At 43.0% G+C, this 16730-nt stretch overlaps 1 protein-coding gene across 4 annotated transcripts in view; it reads right to left on the bottom strand.

Moving 5' to 3' along the window:
- Positions 1 to 3993: 3993 nt before the first annotated feature.
- ELAVL1 (ELAV like RNA binding protein 1) overlaps positions 3994 to 16730 on the bottom strand; it is a 110543-nt gene continuing 97806 nt past the window's right edge. For all 4 annotated transcript variants that reach the window (XM_085637349.1, XM_085637348.1, XM_085637347.1 and 1 more), the window contains one exon: positions 3994 to 5470. In XM_085637349.1, coding sequence (XP_085493475.1) covers positions 5149 to 5470 — 322 coding nt within the window. In that variant the 3' untranslated portion in view covers positions 3994 to 5148. The remainder of the gene's footprint in view (positions 5471 to 16730) is intronic.

The following is a 16730-nucleotide window of genomic DNA, read 5'->3' on the forward strand; positions in this document are numbered from 1 at the left end:
TTGTTCAGAAATTCTCAAATCTATCTTGGCGAGTCGTCTACAGCAAATACATCAAAAATAAGCTTCTGCAGAGGGGAACCACTTTACAAGTAAAAACTTTGGGCTCATCAAGCTATGGTGTTTTGAGGATGCAGTCATCTCAGATCATTGCCAAGCAGTCCACATCCAGGGAAAGCCGAATTTGAGATTGTCCTCATTGTGGCTTGTAAGAAAGGGTTATATGAATGCAGTCATCAATCCTACAGTTATATGGAAAAACTGGAACTGCGGTCTTACAACCAGCATCAAAACAGTTCTAACTATCTGGACAGGGCACCAGATGATATGTTTGGCTATGACCATACGATCATCCAAAAACAAAGGAGCCAATTTCAAAAGGACAAAAACAGGTCAGTTGTTCCCTTGTGGCAGTTAGCTGTGACCACCAAATGCACCACTGCTATCAACGTGAGAACCGCGATAAATGATTTTGACTGCCTTACAAGTAAATTAGCCTTCGGAGATCTCTGTACTAAAGCAGTAGAGAAATGGTAAGTTGTTATTGATTCAGAGTCCCAAGGCTAGTGAAACCGAAAAAGAGTCAGGTGTTGTCACCTGTGAGGGAAGTTACTTGAGTCTTTAAAACTATAAAACTGCCTGTGCAAACTAGAGACCTAGGAATTATGAGAAAACAGGTTCCCAGCATTAAAATGAATTTCCCAGAAGAATATTAAGAAGTTTGAAAAAAGGAATGTTAAAGTATAGCGGAATGAAACTAAATGATTTTCAAACTGATAATTCCACCATTCCTACTTCATTAACAATTAGTTATCATTCACATTATTTTTGTAACAGCTTAGTGAATGGTTTGGAAAACAAACTCGTCTGCTTGGATGTTAATGTGATCAAGCTAAATGTTTATAGATCAAAACAGTTGCCTTTTTTCCATCCTGTTGCATTTTATACCCAGGAAAAAATTGAGGATATATATTTAATAATGCCCTAATCCGCTTTTGATTCTGAAAAAAAAAAAATGAACACAGAAGGACACCATGGACATTCCCCTATACAAGGGGCAGTGAACAATCATAACATACGAAAGTACATTTTAATCAGAACTCAAACTGGACAGTCTATACCCTTTCCATGCAATCTCTTTTTTTTAGTACCTATTTAATTTATATTAGATGGCGGGTGTTAGCAGGAAATGTAAACGTGGAACTAAAAGAATTGCACCTTTAACATCACTGCAGAAATCCTAACAATTATTTTTTTGCAGGAGGTCAAACAATTTCAACTCCACTCTTTTCAATTGCTATTGTATAATCAACTAATGGATTAGGTTGGAAAAATGAAGTTTCTCATGTTGAAAACTATACAATTCAACATAACATGAAGCTAAGCATTTAAGAGCCGGGGAACAAAGGACTCTGGCTGTGTAGTTGACACGTTTTCTTGGGTCGCCATTTATGAACCATCAAGTGTCCGATCTTTTATTGTAACAGGTTTCTTATTCCTGACCTATATAAAAATTCACATCTAGAAACATTACAATACCAAGCAGTTATAATCAAACTCCAGGCGGCATAACCACCAACCTAAAATGGGCTAGCAAGGCGTTTAACTTGACTTCATAGAATGAAGCCAGCAAAAATGGTGCAGAATCGTATACTAATCATCCATGGACACTGGGTCAAAATCCATTGGAGCAAGAGCTTCTACTCTTTATTGATGTGACTTTAAACATGTGGGCTTAGAATGGTGAGGTGATAATGGAGATACTCCAGGTCGGTACCAGTATTTTCGCTATGGTGAGAAGTTATGGTGAAATTATTTCTTGCAAACGTACTTCAATACTTTTGTCTGAAAATAAAGGAAAATGTTACTTACTCTGTAACTATCATTCTGTAGTTTGTAGGGCTTTAGAATAAATTGCTCGGTGGACTCCGGACATACAGTGTTAGGAGTGGACGTTTGCAAGCTGTTTTTCTTTGAAGTATGACTTTAAGTTTCAAGAGAACTTTACTTCCTCCCTGAAATACATGTTTCAGAACATAGACTTAACCTCAGATTATTTTTCCGCATCATTGGGTTCAGATGCACTTCGAGCTCTGGGACCACTGAGCTACAATCAACATAATTTAACTCTAGCAGCCAGAATCACTAGAATCGCAAGTTACAGCACAGAGTCCATTTCAACAACACTATCGAATTCAAGGGGATTTGGTTTGGGGTGGGGGAGTAGGCATACATTTGGACAGTTAAGGAGAGCATATTATTCCAATTGTGCCCTAAATTCAATTTGAGTTCCCATGGTCAGACCATCACAGAGTTTGAAAGGACTTCTTGCTTTAAATGGATTGGTCTGCTAGGATTTTAATAATTAAGACCATCTGCTGTAGGAGAGAGCATCCGTGGAAGCATAATAAAATACATTGTTACAACCATGTAAAGTCAACGCTGAGCTTCAAACCTGAAGACCTCAAAGGCACTTTGATGAGGAAGGCAAATCTGACCTCCCAACTGGCCAAGAGGAACTAACTCCATATACCCTCTCCAGAGATAAAGAACAAGATTCGGGATTGAGCAGATGCGGACTGTGGTGGAATTTGTGAAGTATGTCCGAACCAGATGGCAGCATAAGAAAACAATCAGAGGTTCAGTCTCTGTCTTGGTGCATGTACGTTTCACAAATCTCATAACCGAAACTTGTGTTGACGAAAAATAACTTGCAAACATTCATGCCCAATACTAGAACGCAGGAGTGTGCAGAGCAGGATTATCTACAGGAGCACACGCTACAAACTGGTGTCTCACTTTATATCCTTTATAGGATTTAAGATTTTATGCCAAGGTTAGCATAATGCTCAGATATGAATTGGCCCACTGCATTAATCAGATTCCCTGGTCACAGCATTTTCGAAAAATTATTGGAAGCACTTGTCAAAACTCCACCGGCTTCACAATTTGTAACAAAAAATAATTCTACCTCAAAAAGATCAAATGGTAAGTCAAATACTGCATGTGGAATTCAATACATCTATCGACGCTGCAAAAGTAAGTCCGTCCCCATTCACCTAAGGATTACTGTTTTTAGGAATTAAGGTGGTGAACATTTCAACCAGCTTGTGTTACTATGCATAATGGGACGCATTTGATAGGAAATCGAAAGGAGGAACCCTGCATATGTATCAACTTGTTTCTTTGCATGCTGTCCGTTAGCTGTCAGGGACCACTTTAACATGGTTCAGAAGGGTTTGCTTTTACTGAACATAACTTCAATTGAGTGTTGTTGACCAGAGGGTATGGCAGAAGTGTGTCCATTTAAATTTACTTTCCATGTGCAACATTTTATAAACTTTAGATAAACTGCGTTATTAGGAGAAGTAAACAGGAAAGTACTAACAAGTGGTTCTGTGTGTCCATAGAGAATAAGAGTTGGAAAAGTATATTTGCTTAATGTGTGAAGTGCTTATGTAAGAAACCGTTATTCGTTAAGCAGTGGTTTCAATTAAAATTATGTTTGAAGAAACGTAAAATTAATTAGGTAAATAGGCCTTGGAACACGCCACATAATTTGTCTCAAAACATAATTCAGTAACGTGGTGCTGTATTTCCAGCTAAAATCCCAATGGCCCTGGTTATAATCAACGCAGCTGACCATTTGAACTTGCGACCAGCTTGAACCAAATCTAAATCCATGTTCACGTCAAAATATGAATTGATAATGTGGAGGAAAAAAGTGAATTTTAGGGGAAAAAGTCACCTATTGTGACACGAGTGACAGATGTTTCTAGATATTCCTGGTGTATTACATTGTTTGCTTTCCCAGCTGTTTTTAGATGCCTCTGGATAGGTAGGTCATGTCTTACATGCATATTCAAAGCTATCAAGCTAAATAAATCTTAGTTGCTATTCCAGAAAGAATGTGAATGCAACTTTTCAAAGGCAACCAAGTAGTTATTGGAGATCCTACTGAAAAATAATAATTTAAAATAAAAAACGAAAACAAAATTTGAGCAAAAAAAATCAAATTTAATGGTCTTAAATGCAAAAGTAAAACGAACAAAAACAAACACAAAAAAGCAAAAGAAAATTAACAGAAACAGAATAACTCAAAATTCAAGGCAATCTGCATAAAATTTAGGGGATTATTTTTCATATCTACAAATCAAATATTTTGGTTAATAACTTGAAAGTTCAGAATGTATCATAGGTAAAACATTATCAAAACAAAAAGCTATTAAAATAGAAAACTAGAGCTCACAAGGGATGCGAGTGACACAATGCTCAAATGTTCATGAAGTTTTTTACATTTTACAAAATGGAACTATCCTTATGAATTCAAAAAAGTTTGATCTCTGAAACCGTGAAATTTCTTGAAGTGTTGAGTATCTGGTAGAAAACCACTGTTTGCAGCCGCTGGGTAGAGATAGCTCAGTTTGATTAGGAATCAAAATATCACACTTTGTAGAGTTCAAATTGTGATATGGAAACTTAACTGAGATTTAAAGAAACTTTGGTCCTCCCCTTTCAAAAAACTGGGATATGAAAATATTTTAAAACTTGTAATATGACAGGTAGGATGTTTACGATTAGAGCAACCTACGTCATTCAATGAGTGTTTAAGAAAAACAAGCTGGCATGCTGCTTCTTACATGACCCTTCTTTTTAGAAAGCCAAAGCATCTTCTGAGACCAATACTGAGAAAGCAATTAGCCAATTGAATTCTTGGTGATGCCAAGACTTTTCAAGGTATGGAGAAGGAAGAACTAGAACGGCGTATGCCAGAGTAGCAAGTTCTTTTTAAGTAACAAAAACATTTCTAGTTTCCGAAAAATGCAATGTTCCATGGATCAACCTAAGAAGTCTTATAAGTTAAAGCATGCGTATTTTTACCACCATCAATATGGTATAATTTATGTGATCTACTCATTTAATTTTTCATACTTAAAGTAAATAACTTAAGGAAATTAAAATTGGTCTAAAGTTGTGGGATTTCGCAAACATTTGAACATGTAAGTTGCATCCCAGAGTATAAAAAACCTTTTCACTTTTCATTTAGACTAAGACAAACACGTGAAAATTGGCGCAAAATGAGTTTTACACTAACAAAAATTATCCAACTTATGTCAATCTTAATTCTTCAGTACAAAATGGACGAGCAGGTTATTTGTGAGATTTGCTGGTTTTGAAGGAAACCTGTAAAATTTTCTCTCCCAGGCGATAGCCATTCAGACTGGCTATTGCCATTGCAGCTTCATCATAGTTTGTCATGGTCACAAAACCAAAGCCTTTGCACTTGTTGGTGTTGAAATCACGAATAACCTTCACATTGGTGACGGCGCCAAATGGACCAAACATCTGCCATAAGATTCCCTCATCAGCATCTTGACCAAGGTTGTAGATGAAGATGCACCATCCAGCTGTACTTCCTGGTACATTTACGTTAGATATTCCACTCATGTGATCTACTCCCATAGGGGAAAACCTATCAAAACAAAAAAGATACATTTCACACAACTGAAGATATTTATAAAAACACCAATGAGTAGAAAATAATATTTTTAAGAAACACCAATGAGTAGAACAGAAAAGAGATCTAAATAACTATTATGAGCGAGGATGCAGAAACGGCAGTATCACAGAAGTAGTAGTATTGGCAATTAGAGGTGCAATGTCAGGTTCTTGGAGAAGTTGTAGCCCACCAAAATGCATGTGCGTTATCACAACTTGACCGCTCCTGCTTTAAAGAGCAAGGAAAAAGTTTACAGCATTAAACCTACAGACTAGTGCCTCGCTCTGCATGCACTTTAGCTTCAAAAGAATTCAATAGTTCAGAATGACTTTCAATCAAGGTAGTTTGTGGAACCTCAAATTTGTCCCACTGGCTCAACTCATAAATGAAATCAATATTAAAAAAAAGCCTCGCTCAATGCAATGGCATCACTATTTATCCAGAAAGCCACTCAGCTGAACAAACTTTCTAGCATTCTGTGCTTTGAATTCCGGTCAACCTTCAGTCCCCAGGCACACAAAGATTGGTACTGGGACTATTTTTCGATGTTGGTGATGAAGGTTAGAATTAACTCCAACTTAATTTGCTGAAGATTGAGGATCACTAAACCTTAGCTACTAAAGTCTTTTCTTCTTCCGATCACTTCTTGTCCATCTCCTTCCACCCTTTGTTTCAGTTACCCAGCTGAATAGTCATGGCATTCCAGGACACTCACTGCTGTCGCTGCACTCAATACAAGACTTAATGCAAAGAAAATCACTTATTGGTCATCAAGTAAACAGGAGTTACTTTGCAAATGAAGTGAATGTGAGGTTGGAATTGGCTTTGATCACTGCTGTTTTGTTTTAGGCCCTATTAACTAAGCACTACATTAGTGCAAAGCATTTACTTGAGGTTAAGAGTTTGAAAGAAATACTGTGAGCTGCAAGCTTTAATTGCTTTGCTCAGTGGTTCCAATATGAAAACAAGGACACATTTGCAAAATGTAACAATTTGGGACTCTTCATGATGCTCCCAAAGTGCTCCTTTACTATATTCAATTACATGGAGAATGGAAGGATTTAAAGGAAACTATGGAAGAAGGTAGTTATGCTTAACTACCATGAAACTTGAGAACGCATCAAAAAACAAAATAAAAAACTTGGAAGACCTACAAATGTATGGATAGTTGTGCTAAGGACCCTTTAAATACTAGTCGCAAAGGCATCACTGAATAAAACATGCTTGATGCATGCCAATACTTAAAATAGCAAAGACAGTGGCCAGTTTTAATAGGCAAAATGCTAAAACTATCAGGAGTCCCATATTTTTTTTTTTTAAAAGCCACAGAAATGTACCTGCATGTCTATACATATTTTCTACTTTCAGAAATACACACGTTAACAGAAATAAAACTGAACATGCTAAAGTAGCAGTTTAAAAGGCATGGCCAAAGCAAACATTTAATTTATGCATGTGTAATTACAACTGCATATTTACTCGTTTGAAAATCAATTGAGCAAGTGCGAATTTACTGAATACTTATTCCTTTCCCCCACACAGAACCTTCTTTACCTACATAATTTTACTCGTGCCTTTGTAAGGAGTACGTTTCTAACCATTTACAGACCAGGAAGGAGTTGGAGTGGACTGGTGAATACTCTTAGAACACAAGTTTGTGAGTGTACACAAACTCACAGGGCAATTCAGTTTTAAACCTACTACTTCTCCTGTTTCCAGTTCATGAGTAGATTTCAGAACACAACCATCTTATGAGTAAATGCTTTTACGAGCGCAAAACCAAATTTTGGGCATGTTAAGCAAAACTGACGCACAAAAAAAGGTTTAAAATTTTCGCCAAAAACGTTCCGACTCCAACAAAGCCTTGCAGAGCTCATCTAGTTATAAAATGTAAATTTCTAGTCCCTTAACAGCTTGGCAAACAAGAGAATAGGGGCACAGTGAAATAAAGTGATTTGCCCAAGATTTAAACAGTGTAGTTAAGTGGAGAAGGTCAGATTGCGAGTGGTGTCACTGACCCACAGCCGGCAATCTAGGCCTTGGACCACAAGTCATAAGGAAACTTACTTATCCTGTAAAAATCAGTTTGTAGCTTGTAGTGCTGGAGATTAATATGCTCTGCACAATCCTGCTGTACTGTTCCACTCTACAAGTTTTTTCTTCAAACATTTTGGGGCCAATAAATTGTACGACTCCTCCCTGAAGCCCAAAATACACCAGGACAACTTATTTACTTCAGATTGCCCCCCCCCCCCCTTTCCTCCCCTCCCCATCACTGAACGAGCAGGAATCAAGTGGAGTAACACAAAGCAGTATATTAACCGTGTACAGGTCCATTATTAATGAATTTATAATGTGAGAACGACAGGAGCATGAGCCTACAACAGGGGAAGGCTCATCTATACAATTACAATCTATTAACCAATCACAGATAAACATTTTTGGTTTGTAGTAAGTGCTGCTGTGGATCACATGCTGTGCATACACTATATAAAGCCGTGCACGGTTTTGAATGTGGTGGGTAACAAGCAATGTGGAAATTAAGCTTTAAGCTGAGTTTTCCCAAGTTGAGCCGTATGCAGAATGCATACCCACTGAATAATACCAGTAAATGTGTGCTATTGACCATATACCAGCTTCACATTTATAGGTTAATGGTTTGTAGCCTAGGAGCATTGGGACTCTTTGCCCAGGTAGAAGCTAGGGCAAAAAGAATTCCATATGTGGTTCTCATTTATTCATTTATAAATTTTTATATAGCGCCAACAAGATCCAGAAGGATATCAGAGCGCTTTACAAAAAGGATGGAAGGAGGGTAACACATACAATAAAGAGTCTTTCTTCGACTGCATGCTAACAGGTTTGAACCCCATTGGGTTAACTTATCCTTTCATCATGCCATGGTTGGTAAATGAGCACCAATTAGTTCGGAAACAATGATATCTGTTTTTACACGTCATGTAATGTTATTAGAGGCCGAATGTTCTTTTTATGGAACGGTTTCCTGCATGAAAACACTATAGAAAGCCACAAGGTGGCAGCAAAGATTAAGACAATGAGGTCTAGGCATACTTACGCACTTTAGAGTCGTACAAACTGGCCACTGACTATCATAGGAGACGTTCTCCGCTGCGTTGGGAGTCCTGCTCCCTTGTTAAAGGCCCGAGCCGAAACAATGGAGCGGGCCTTTAATGGCCAGTATAGCCCGCTACGGCGGGCTATAAGGTTATATTAAAACATTGGAATGTGGAGCACTCCATTGGATACAATGGAGTACTTTGGGCTTCTACGGGCCAGTAAAAGCCCACAGAGCAACATTCCAATGTTGCTTTTGTTCACAGCTGTTGCTCGGAGAAGCCTTTGTTTTATTTGTGAGAACATTCTGCCCTCCAGTGGTAGAATGTTCTAATAGCCTTATAGCCCTTCGTAGCTGGGCTATACGGGCCATTAAAGTCCTGCTCCCTTGTTAAAGGGCCTCGCCTTCGGCACGGGCCTTTAACGATAGAGGGGGCCTTTAATGGCCGGTATAGCCCGCTACGGCGGGCTATAAGGCTATAGTAACGTCTAGGTTACTCTCCCTGTGAGCGTTCTTTACTAAATGTCATCAGAAGTCTTCTAGGTGAGATGCTTCATCTCCCTGGAGAGCTCGCTCTACTAAATGTCATTAGAAGACTTCTAAGTGAGATGTTTCATCTCCTCAGCAGAGCTCTCTTTAATAAATTATCAGATGACTTCTAGGTGAGATGCTTCATTTCCCCAGCAGAGCTCTCTCCACTGTCATCAGAAGACTTCCAGATGAGATGCTTCTGATATCCTTCGGGATCTTGTTCGCGCTATATAAAACTTTATAAATAAATGAGAACCGCATATGGAATTCTTTTTCCCTAGCTAAAACAAATTAATGCACTTAACTAATCGCCTCTTATAGCCGGATTTGGAAGGAATATGCTACTTACCAGTATGCATCTGTTCTTGGCATGTAGAGCTGCAGAGTCACACACTGAGGATAAGATCGCCATCTGGTGTTGGGCTCGGATGATTGCAGGTTGTTGTCGTCTTCGGAAGAAGCCTTTGGTCACGAGGTTGGTGACTCCTCCCCTGGACAACAGTGCGCATGGGCATCCACTCCATCGTCAGATTGTTTTTCGCCATGATGGGAAAAGATGGAGTGTATAGAAATGAAAGAAAGGATGTCCATGTGTAATGTCTAAGTAAGACGGATGCTGGAACAGATACAGGTCCCGGGGAGGCGGGCGGGCGTGTGTGACTCTGCAGCTCTACATGCCAAGAACAGATGCATACTGGTAAGTAGCATATTCCGTTCGAGGCATATGAGCTGCAGATCACACACTGAGGATAGATTATACAGCAGTGCTTCCCCTTAGCGGTGGTCGCCTGTATCCGTTGCAGCAGCTTGAAATAAAGTTTTTAGGACAGCCTGGCCCACGGAGGCCTGTTGTTTGGCCTGCACATCAACACAATAGTGTTTAGTGAAGGTATGCGTGGTAGACCACGTGGCTGCCTTGCAAATGTCTTCTAAGGGAATGTTACCTAAGAAGGCCATAGAAGCCCCTATTTTACGCGTGGAGTGCGCCCTAGGGGGAACTGTAAGTGTACGTTTAGCCTTGAGGTAGCATATTTGGATGCATTTAACTATCCACCGGGCTATACCTGATTTGGAGATTGGGTTGCCTTTATGTGGTGGTGCGAAAGCAACAAAGTTGTTTTGTCTTTCGAAAGGGTTTTGTCCTGTCGATGTAATAAAGCAAGGCTCTTTTGACATCTAAGGTATGTAGGGCCCTTTCAGCTACGGAGTCTGGGTTTGGGAAAAAGACCGGTAGCTCTACTGATTGGTTAAGGTGGAAAGGGGAAATCACTTTTGGAAGAAATTTAGGGTTTGTCCTAAGAACCACTTTGTTACGGTGTAGTTGTAAGAAAGGTTCCTCTAGTGTAAGGGCTTGTATTTCACTTACTCTGCGTAGGGAAGTGATTGCGATAAGGAAAGCTACCTTCCATGTTAGGAATTGTAATTCACATTTGTGCATAGGTTCAAATGGGGGACCCATGAGTCTTGTTAGAACCACATTGAGATTCCACACTGGTGCAGGTGGCAATCTTGGGGGAAGGATTCTTTTGAGACCTTCCATAAACGCTTTGATGGCTGGTACCTTAAAAAGGGACAGGTGTTGCCTATTTTGCAAGTAGGCTGCCAAGGCTGCTAGGTGTAAACGTATAGAGGAATACGCTAGATTGCATCTTTGCAAGTGTAGTAGATAGCAAATGATGTTTTGGATGGAAGCGTCCAATGGATGTATGTCATTATTAGCGCAGTAGATGGCAAATCGTTTCCATTTAGCGGCATAACACGCTCTAGTAGTAGGGCGTCTGGCTTCCTTTATGATATTCATACAGTCTGGAGGGAGATTGAGGTAACCGAACTCTAAGACCTCAGGAGCCAGATCGCTAGGTTCAGTGTTTGAGGATCTGGGTGTCTGATTTCTCCATGGTTCTGGGTTAATAGATCCGGGGAGAGGCGTAGCCTTTGATGTGGAACTAAGGATAGTTCTAGAAGCGTGGTGAACCACGGTTGACGTGCCCAAGTGGGAGCCACTAGTATTAGTGTTAGTGACTGTTGTTTCAGTTTGCGTACCACAAATGGAACTAGTGGGAGAGGCGGAAAGGCGTACGCAAATCTGCCTGACCAGTTCATCCATAGGGCATTGCCCTTGGATTGTGGGTGTGGAAACCTGGCGGCGAAGGTTGGGCATTTTGTGTTTTCGGGAGTGGCGAACAGGTCTATGTCTGGTTGTCCCCACTTTTGGAAGAAGGGGAGTAGAACCTTGGGGTGTAGTTCCCATTCGTGGATCTGCTGTGTGTGGCGACTTAGGAGGTCGGCCACTTGATTGTGGATCCCTGGGAGATGTTCTGCTAACAGATAGATGTTTTGGGGAATTGCCCATCTCCAGATTTGCTGTGCCAGTTGGGACAGTTGGGGAGAGTGTGTCCCTCCCTGTTTCTGTATATAATACATTGTCGTCATGCTGTCTGTGCGTATGAGGACAGTTTTGTTCTTTAGGTGAACTTGAAAGGATTTTAGTGCTAGGAACACTGCTAAGAGATCCAGGTGGTTGATGTGGAGCAGTTTTTGTTGACTGGTCCATCTGCCCTGAGTGGTATGGTGAAGGAGGTGGGCTCCCCACCCCGTGAGAGATGCGTCGGTAGTTAGCACAACTTGTGGAAGAGGCTCTAAGAACGGTCGCCCTTTGGACAGGTTGATGGTGTTCCACCATTTCAGTGAGCGAAGTGAGCGACTGTCCACCAACACCAGATCGGTAAGTTGTCCGTGAGCTTGGTTCCACTGTTGTGCTAGACATTCCTGTAAGGGACGCATTTGAAGTCGTGCGTGTGGGACTATGGAGATGCATGACGCCATCATGCCTAGGAGCTGCATGAACACTCTTGCTGGAAGAGATGGATGAGTTTGAAATTGAGAGATGAGATTTTGTATACTGGCTATCCTGGCAGTGCTGGGATAAGCAATGGCCTTGGATGTATCTATGGTTGCTCCTAGATACTGATGTAAGTGGGAAGGTTGTAGGTGGGATTTGGGGTAGTTGATAGTGAATCCCAAATCGTGGAGAGTTTGAATCGTGCGATGAGTGTGGAGAACGCATTTTTGGTATGTATTGGCTTTTATGAGCCAATCGTCCAGATAGGGGAAGACATGGATCTGTTGTCTTCTGAGGTGCGCTGCCACGACTGCTAAGCACTTGGTGAACACTCTGGGTGCTGTTGTTACTCCGAATGGGAGAACTGTAAATTGATAGTGTTGCCCATCTACCACAAATCGTAGATATTTTCTGTGAGCGGGATGCATAGGGATGTGAAAGTATGCGTCCTTGAGGTCTAATGTGGCAAGGAAGTCTCCCTGTTGTAAAAGTGGGAGGACTTGTTGGAGAGTGGTCATATGAAAATGATCCGAATGTATATACTGGTTTAGTAGTCTGAGATCCAGTATGGGCCTTAGTGTTTTGTCCTTTTTGGGAATGAGGAAGCATAGAGAATATACCCCTTTTCCCTGATGTTGAAGGGGGACTGGTTCTATCGCATGTTTTTGTAACAGGGATTGAACTTCTTGTTTGAGGAGAGAGAGATGATGTGAGGACATTGGGCGTTGTTTGGGCGGTATGTTTGGGGGGGATTGTATGAGTTCGAGGCAGTAGCCAGACTGGATAATTTGTGTTACCCATCTGTCTGTGGTGATGGAAGTCCAGACAGGTAGGAATTGTTGGAGTCGCCCCCCGACCGGAGTGGAATGGTCTGGGGGGAGTGGTGGCAAGTCACTGTTTGGTGGCTGGGGAGGTGCGGGTGTTGTTGTTGTTGCCCCGCCCTCGGCCTTTATTGTTTCCCCTATAACCTCCCCGGAAATAACCTCTGTTAGGGGATGTTTGTCCAGAATTTTTAAAGGTGGACGTGGTCTCAGTTGATGTGTTTTTGGAGCCTCCTCTATAAAAGGAGCGACGAAAGGAACCCCGGTTTTGAGGAGACTGCAGTGCTCCCATAGACTTGGAAGTTTCATTATCCTTCTTCATTTTTTCTAATGCAGTATCCACTGCAGGGCCAAATAACTGCTCTTGGTTGAAAGGTTGAGCCAGAATTGCGGTTTGAACCTCCGGTTTAAAACCGGAAATACGGAGCCAGGCATGTCGTCTGAGTAAGACGCTAGTATTGACCGCCCTAGAAGCAGTGTCTGCCGCATCTAAGGCGCATTTAATGGAGGCATTAGATATTAATTTGCCTTCTTGAATGAGGTCAGTGGCCTGGGACTTAAAGGGTTCAGGCAGATGTTGCATAAGGTCCTCAAGTTGGTCATAATGTGCCCTGTCATACCGAGCTAACAGGGCCTGGGTATTGGCAATACGCCAGTGGTTCGCCGCCAGTGCGGCGACTCGTTTGCCTGAGGCCTCTAAAAGCTTAGACTCCTTGTCTGGGGGGGGGGGGGCGTTTCTCCAGTTGTCTGAGTTAACGCGCTTCCTGGCATTTGATACGACCAAGGAGTCTAAAGGGAGCTGGGCTTTAATGTATGCAGGGTCCTGCGGGGCTGGTCGGTACTTTTTTTCGATGCGGGGGTTGAGAACCCTCGCTCGAACAGGGTCTTTAAAGACGTCAGTGGCATGCTTTATAACCCCTTTAATCATGGGAAGTATATGAACAGTTTTTTGTGACTGCTCAAAGGTATCGAGGAGAAAATCCTCCTCAAGGGGGTCCGTGTGCATAGTGACACCATGGAACGTTGCTGCCCTATTTATTAGTTGGCCAAACCCTAGGTGGTCATCAGGAGGGGAGGGCTTGGAGGGGTAGGTAGTGGGGTCAGGCATGTCAGGCATTGGATAAGACCAGTCATCTACCGGTGCTGTGTCTGGAAAAGTAAACGGGTCGGTTGGATCAACAGGATCATTAAATAAATCAGGGTCCGCCCCTCCCCCTAAGTCATCATTATCATCCTGTGGAGGAGGTGAATGATAGGGAGGTGGTAAAGGTAAAGGTAAAGGAGAAACAGGAGGAGGAGGGGGGGACGGGTTAGGAGGTAAAACAGGAGAGGAAGGACGAAGTGGTGAAGTGGCACAGTCCTTTTTCCGTATGGGAGCTGGGGGAGGTGTAGTGTCCAGCTTCCGTTTTTTATATGGGATGGCAGTCACATGTCCAGTGTTTGGATTGATGTAGATCCGCTTTTGAGTAGGATCTGGTCGAAAAAGTTCATCTGGCTCCGAAGGTGGTGGCGGCGACGTCCGCTTCGGGTCTTTATGAGCTGTTTTCGGTGTGGACGTAGTTTTCGGTGCCGATGATGTTTTCGGTGCCGAAGGATGTTTCAGGTCCGATGGATTTTTCGGAGCCGATGGAGTTTTCGGTGCCGATGGAGTTTTCGGTGCCGATGTATGTTTCGGTGCCGATGTATGTTTCGGTGCCGAGGGACTTTTAGGCATCGATGTCGAAGAACGTTTCGGCGCCGGTGGAGACTTCGGTGCCAAGGAACGTTTCGGTGCCGATGGAGATTTCGGTCTTGAAGCCTGTTTCGGTGCCGATAGTGGTTTTTTCGGTGCTGAGGGTGTTAAAGGCACAATCAGATGAGGTTTGCTCGAGCCCGAGCCACCTACAGGCTTAGATGTCTTCGGAGCCGGGCCCGAGGGCGGGGCTTCTGAAGAGGATTTCCGGTCGCGACTGGGCCCAGCTGGAGGAGTCTTGACCAATGCTTTTTTGGATGGGGCAGGGGCAGGGGCAGGGGGGGTGGTACTCACACGCTGCCCTGGAGTGATGAGGTCATCGGAATCGTCGGCCTCGGACACGATCTCGAGATCTTCGGTGTCGTCTTCGGGAACATCTTGAGCAAAGATGTCCTCCGGTTCTGGAGCTGGTTTGGCCATAATATGGCGTCGAGCTCTTCGGTCCCGGAGGGTCTTCTTCGAACGGAAAGCGGCACAAGCTGGACAGGTGGACTCGTTGTGTTCCGGCGACAGGCAGAGGTTACAAACCTCGTGGTGGTCACTGTGGGGGAACTTCGCTCCACACTGGGGGCATTTTTTGAAGGGTGTCCTGTCCATCAGCCGCTTCCGGAACCGGTCCGAGTTGATTTCGAAGTCGATGGAATGAAGATTAAGGAGTTAAATTGATTGCTAGAAGTTTTCTGCTGGAGCGGAAAAAAGTTCATCCGAACCCAATGGCGGAAAAAAACAATCTGACGATGGAGTGGATGCCCATGCGCACTGTTGTCCAGGGGAGGAGTCACCAACCTCGTGACAAAAGGCTTCTTCCGAAGACAACAACAACCTGCAATCATCCGAGCCCAACACCAGATGGCGATCTTATCCTCAGTGTGTGATCTGCAGCTCATATGCCTCGAACATTAGGTTTTGAAAGGGAGGTTTTGTGCACATAACTAAGATGCTTTCTCTTCTTAATGGAAAGCAATAGAGCTCTCGCAACATCTAATGTTTGTAATTTTCTTTCTGCCCCGGTTCCCGGGTGTAGATCTGATTCCTATGAAAGGTGTTAACTACTACGGGTAGGAATCGCGGATTTGCCCTCAACCATCACAGTATACCTCTTCAACTGCTAATGCATGCATCTCACTTACTCTTCGCAAAGAAACGACTGCACAAGGAATACTATTTTCCAGGAAAGATTGAGATTCACAACAGTAAAATGATTCAAAATGAGGTCCATGGCCCTAGTGAGGATAATACAGAGGTTCCTTGCGGGGAACCAGTGATGTCCTTGGATGAGTTCCCAGGATATATACCTTGATGACTGGAATTTTGAACGGAGATCTATGTTGTCTGATCTGTATGCAAGTAGCTACTGCTGTAGTTGACTTGATGGGTTTGCCAATGCACTGAGGCTTTATGGGTTCTGTTTATTTATACAGTTCATGAACAAAACACTTCTCATCAGGTACTCGGAGGTACTGAAACTCAGATACTTGGAATTTCCTTGACGTTTGGATGTCTGTGTAGACCAGGGCAATATTACATAAGATGCCCTGGGGGCGCAACAGGCATTTGCGCCCGCTTTGCGTGCCCCCGGGGCTTTTTGGTATTATAGAAGGGGGACGCAGACGCTTGTGTGTCTGCATCTATAATATCAATAGAGCTGGCCCACTTAAATCGCCAGCGCTATCAACATGTGTGCCCTCATTTGCATAGGGGAGTGCCCAATGCAAATGAGGGAATTCCTTTGACTCTCCGCCAGCACCATATTACAGAGGTGGGCAAAGAGCCAAAGAAGCCCTCAGGAGGCGCACTGTCAGTGCGCTTCCTGAGAACAGCCCTCTGCAGGGGGTAAAGGGAGTCCCATGGACCCCCCAGATATCCCCTTGCAGGCAGGTGCAGTCACTGACTGCACCCGCCTGCAAGGGGATCTCTAAACCCTTTTGAAAGTGCAGGTGGGTGCCGCCTGCACTGTGAAAACAAGGAGTAGCTGCTCAGTATTTTCACATGAATGCTCTGACCTGGGGGATGCACATTCACCATAATGGGGCACATTGGCATTGTTTGCGCCCAATGCTGCTTTTCAGAGGGGCGCCGGGCGCAAACAATGCCAAATCCGCAATACGGCCCCATATGCTCTGTTGGGCAGGTTATTGTGTGGGTGGAATGACATTTCTAGAATCACCAAGTACCAGGCCTGCCTTGCCCACATTGGTGCTACTAGTGTTATATGGAAACCTGCTTGAACT

The sequence above is a fragment of the Triturus cristatus genome, chromosome 12 (genome assembly GCF_964204655.1).
Source record: "Triturus cristatus chromosome 12, aTriCri1.1, whole genome shotgun sequence".
Taxonomy (NCBI): Eukaryota; Metazoa; Chordata; class Amphibia; order Caudata; family Salamandridae; genus Triturus; species Triturus cristatus.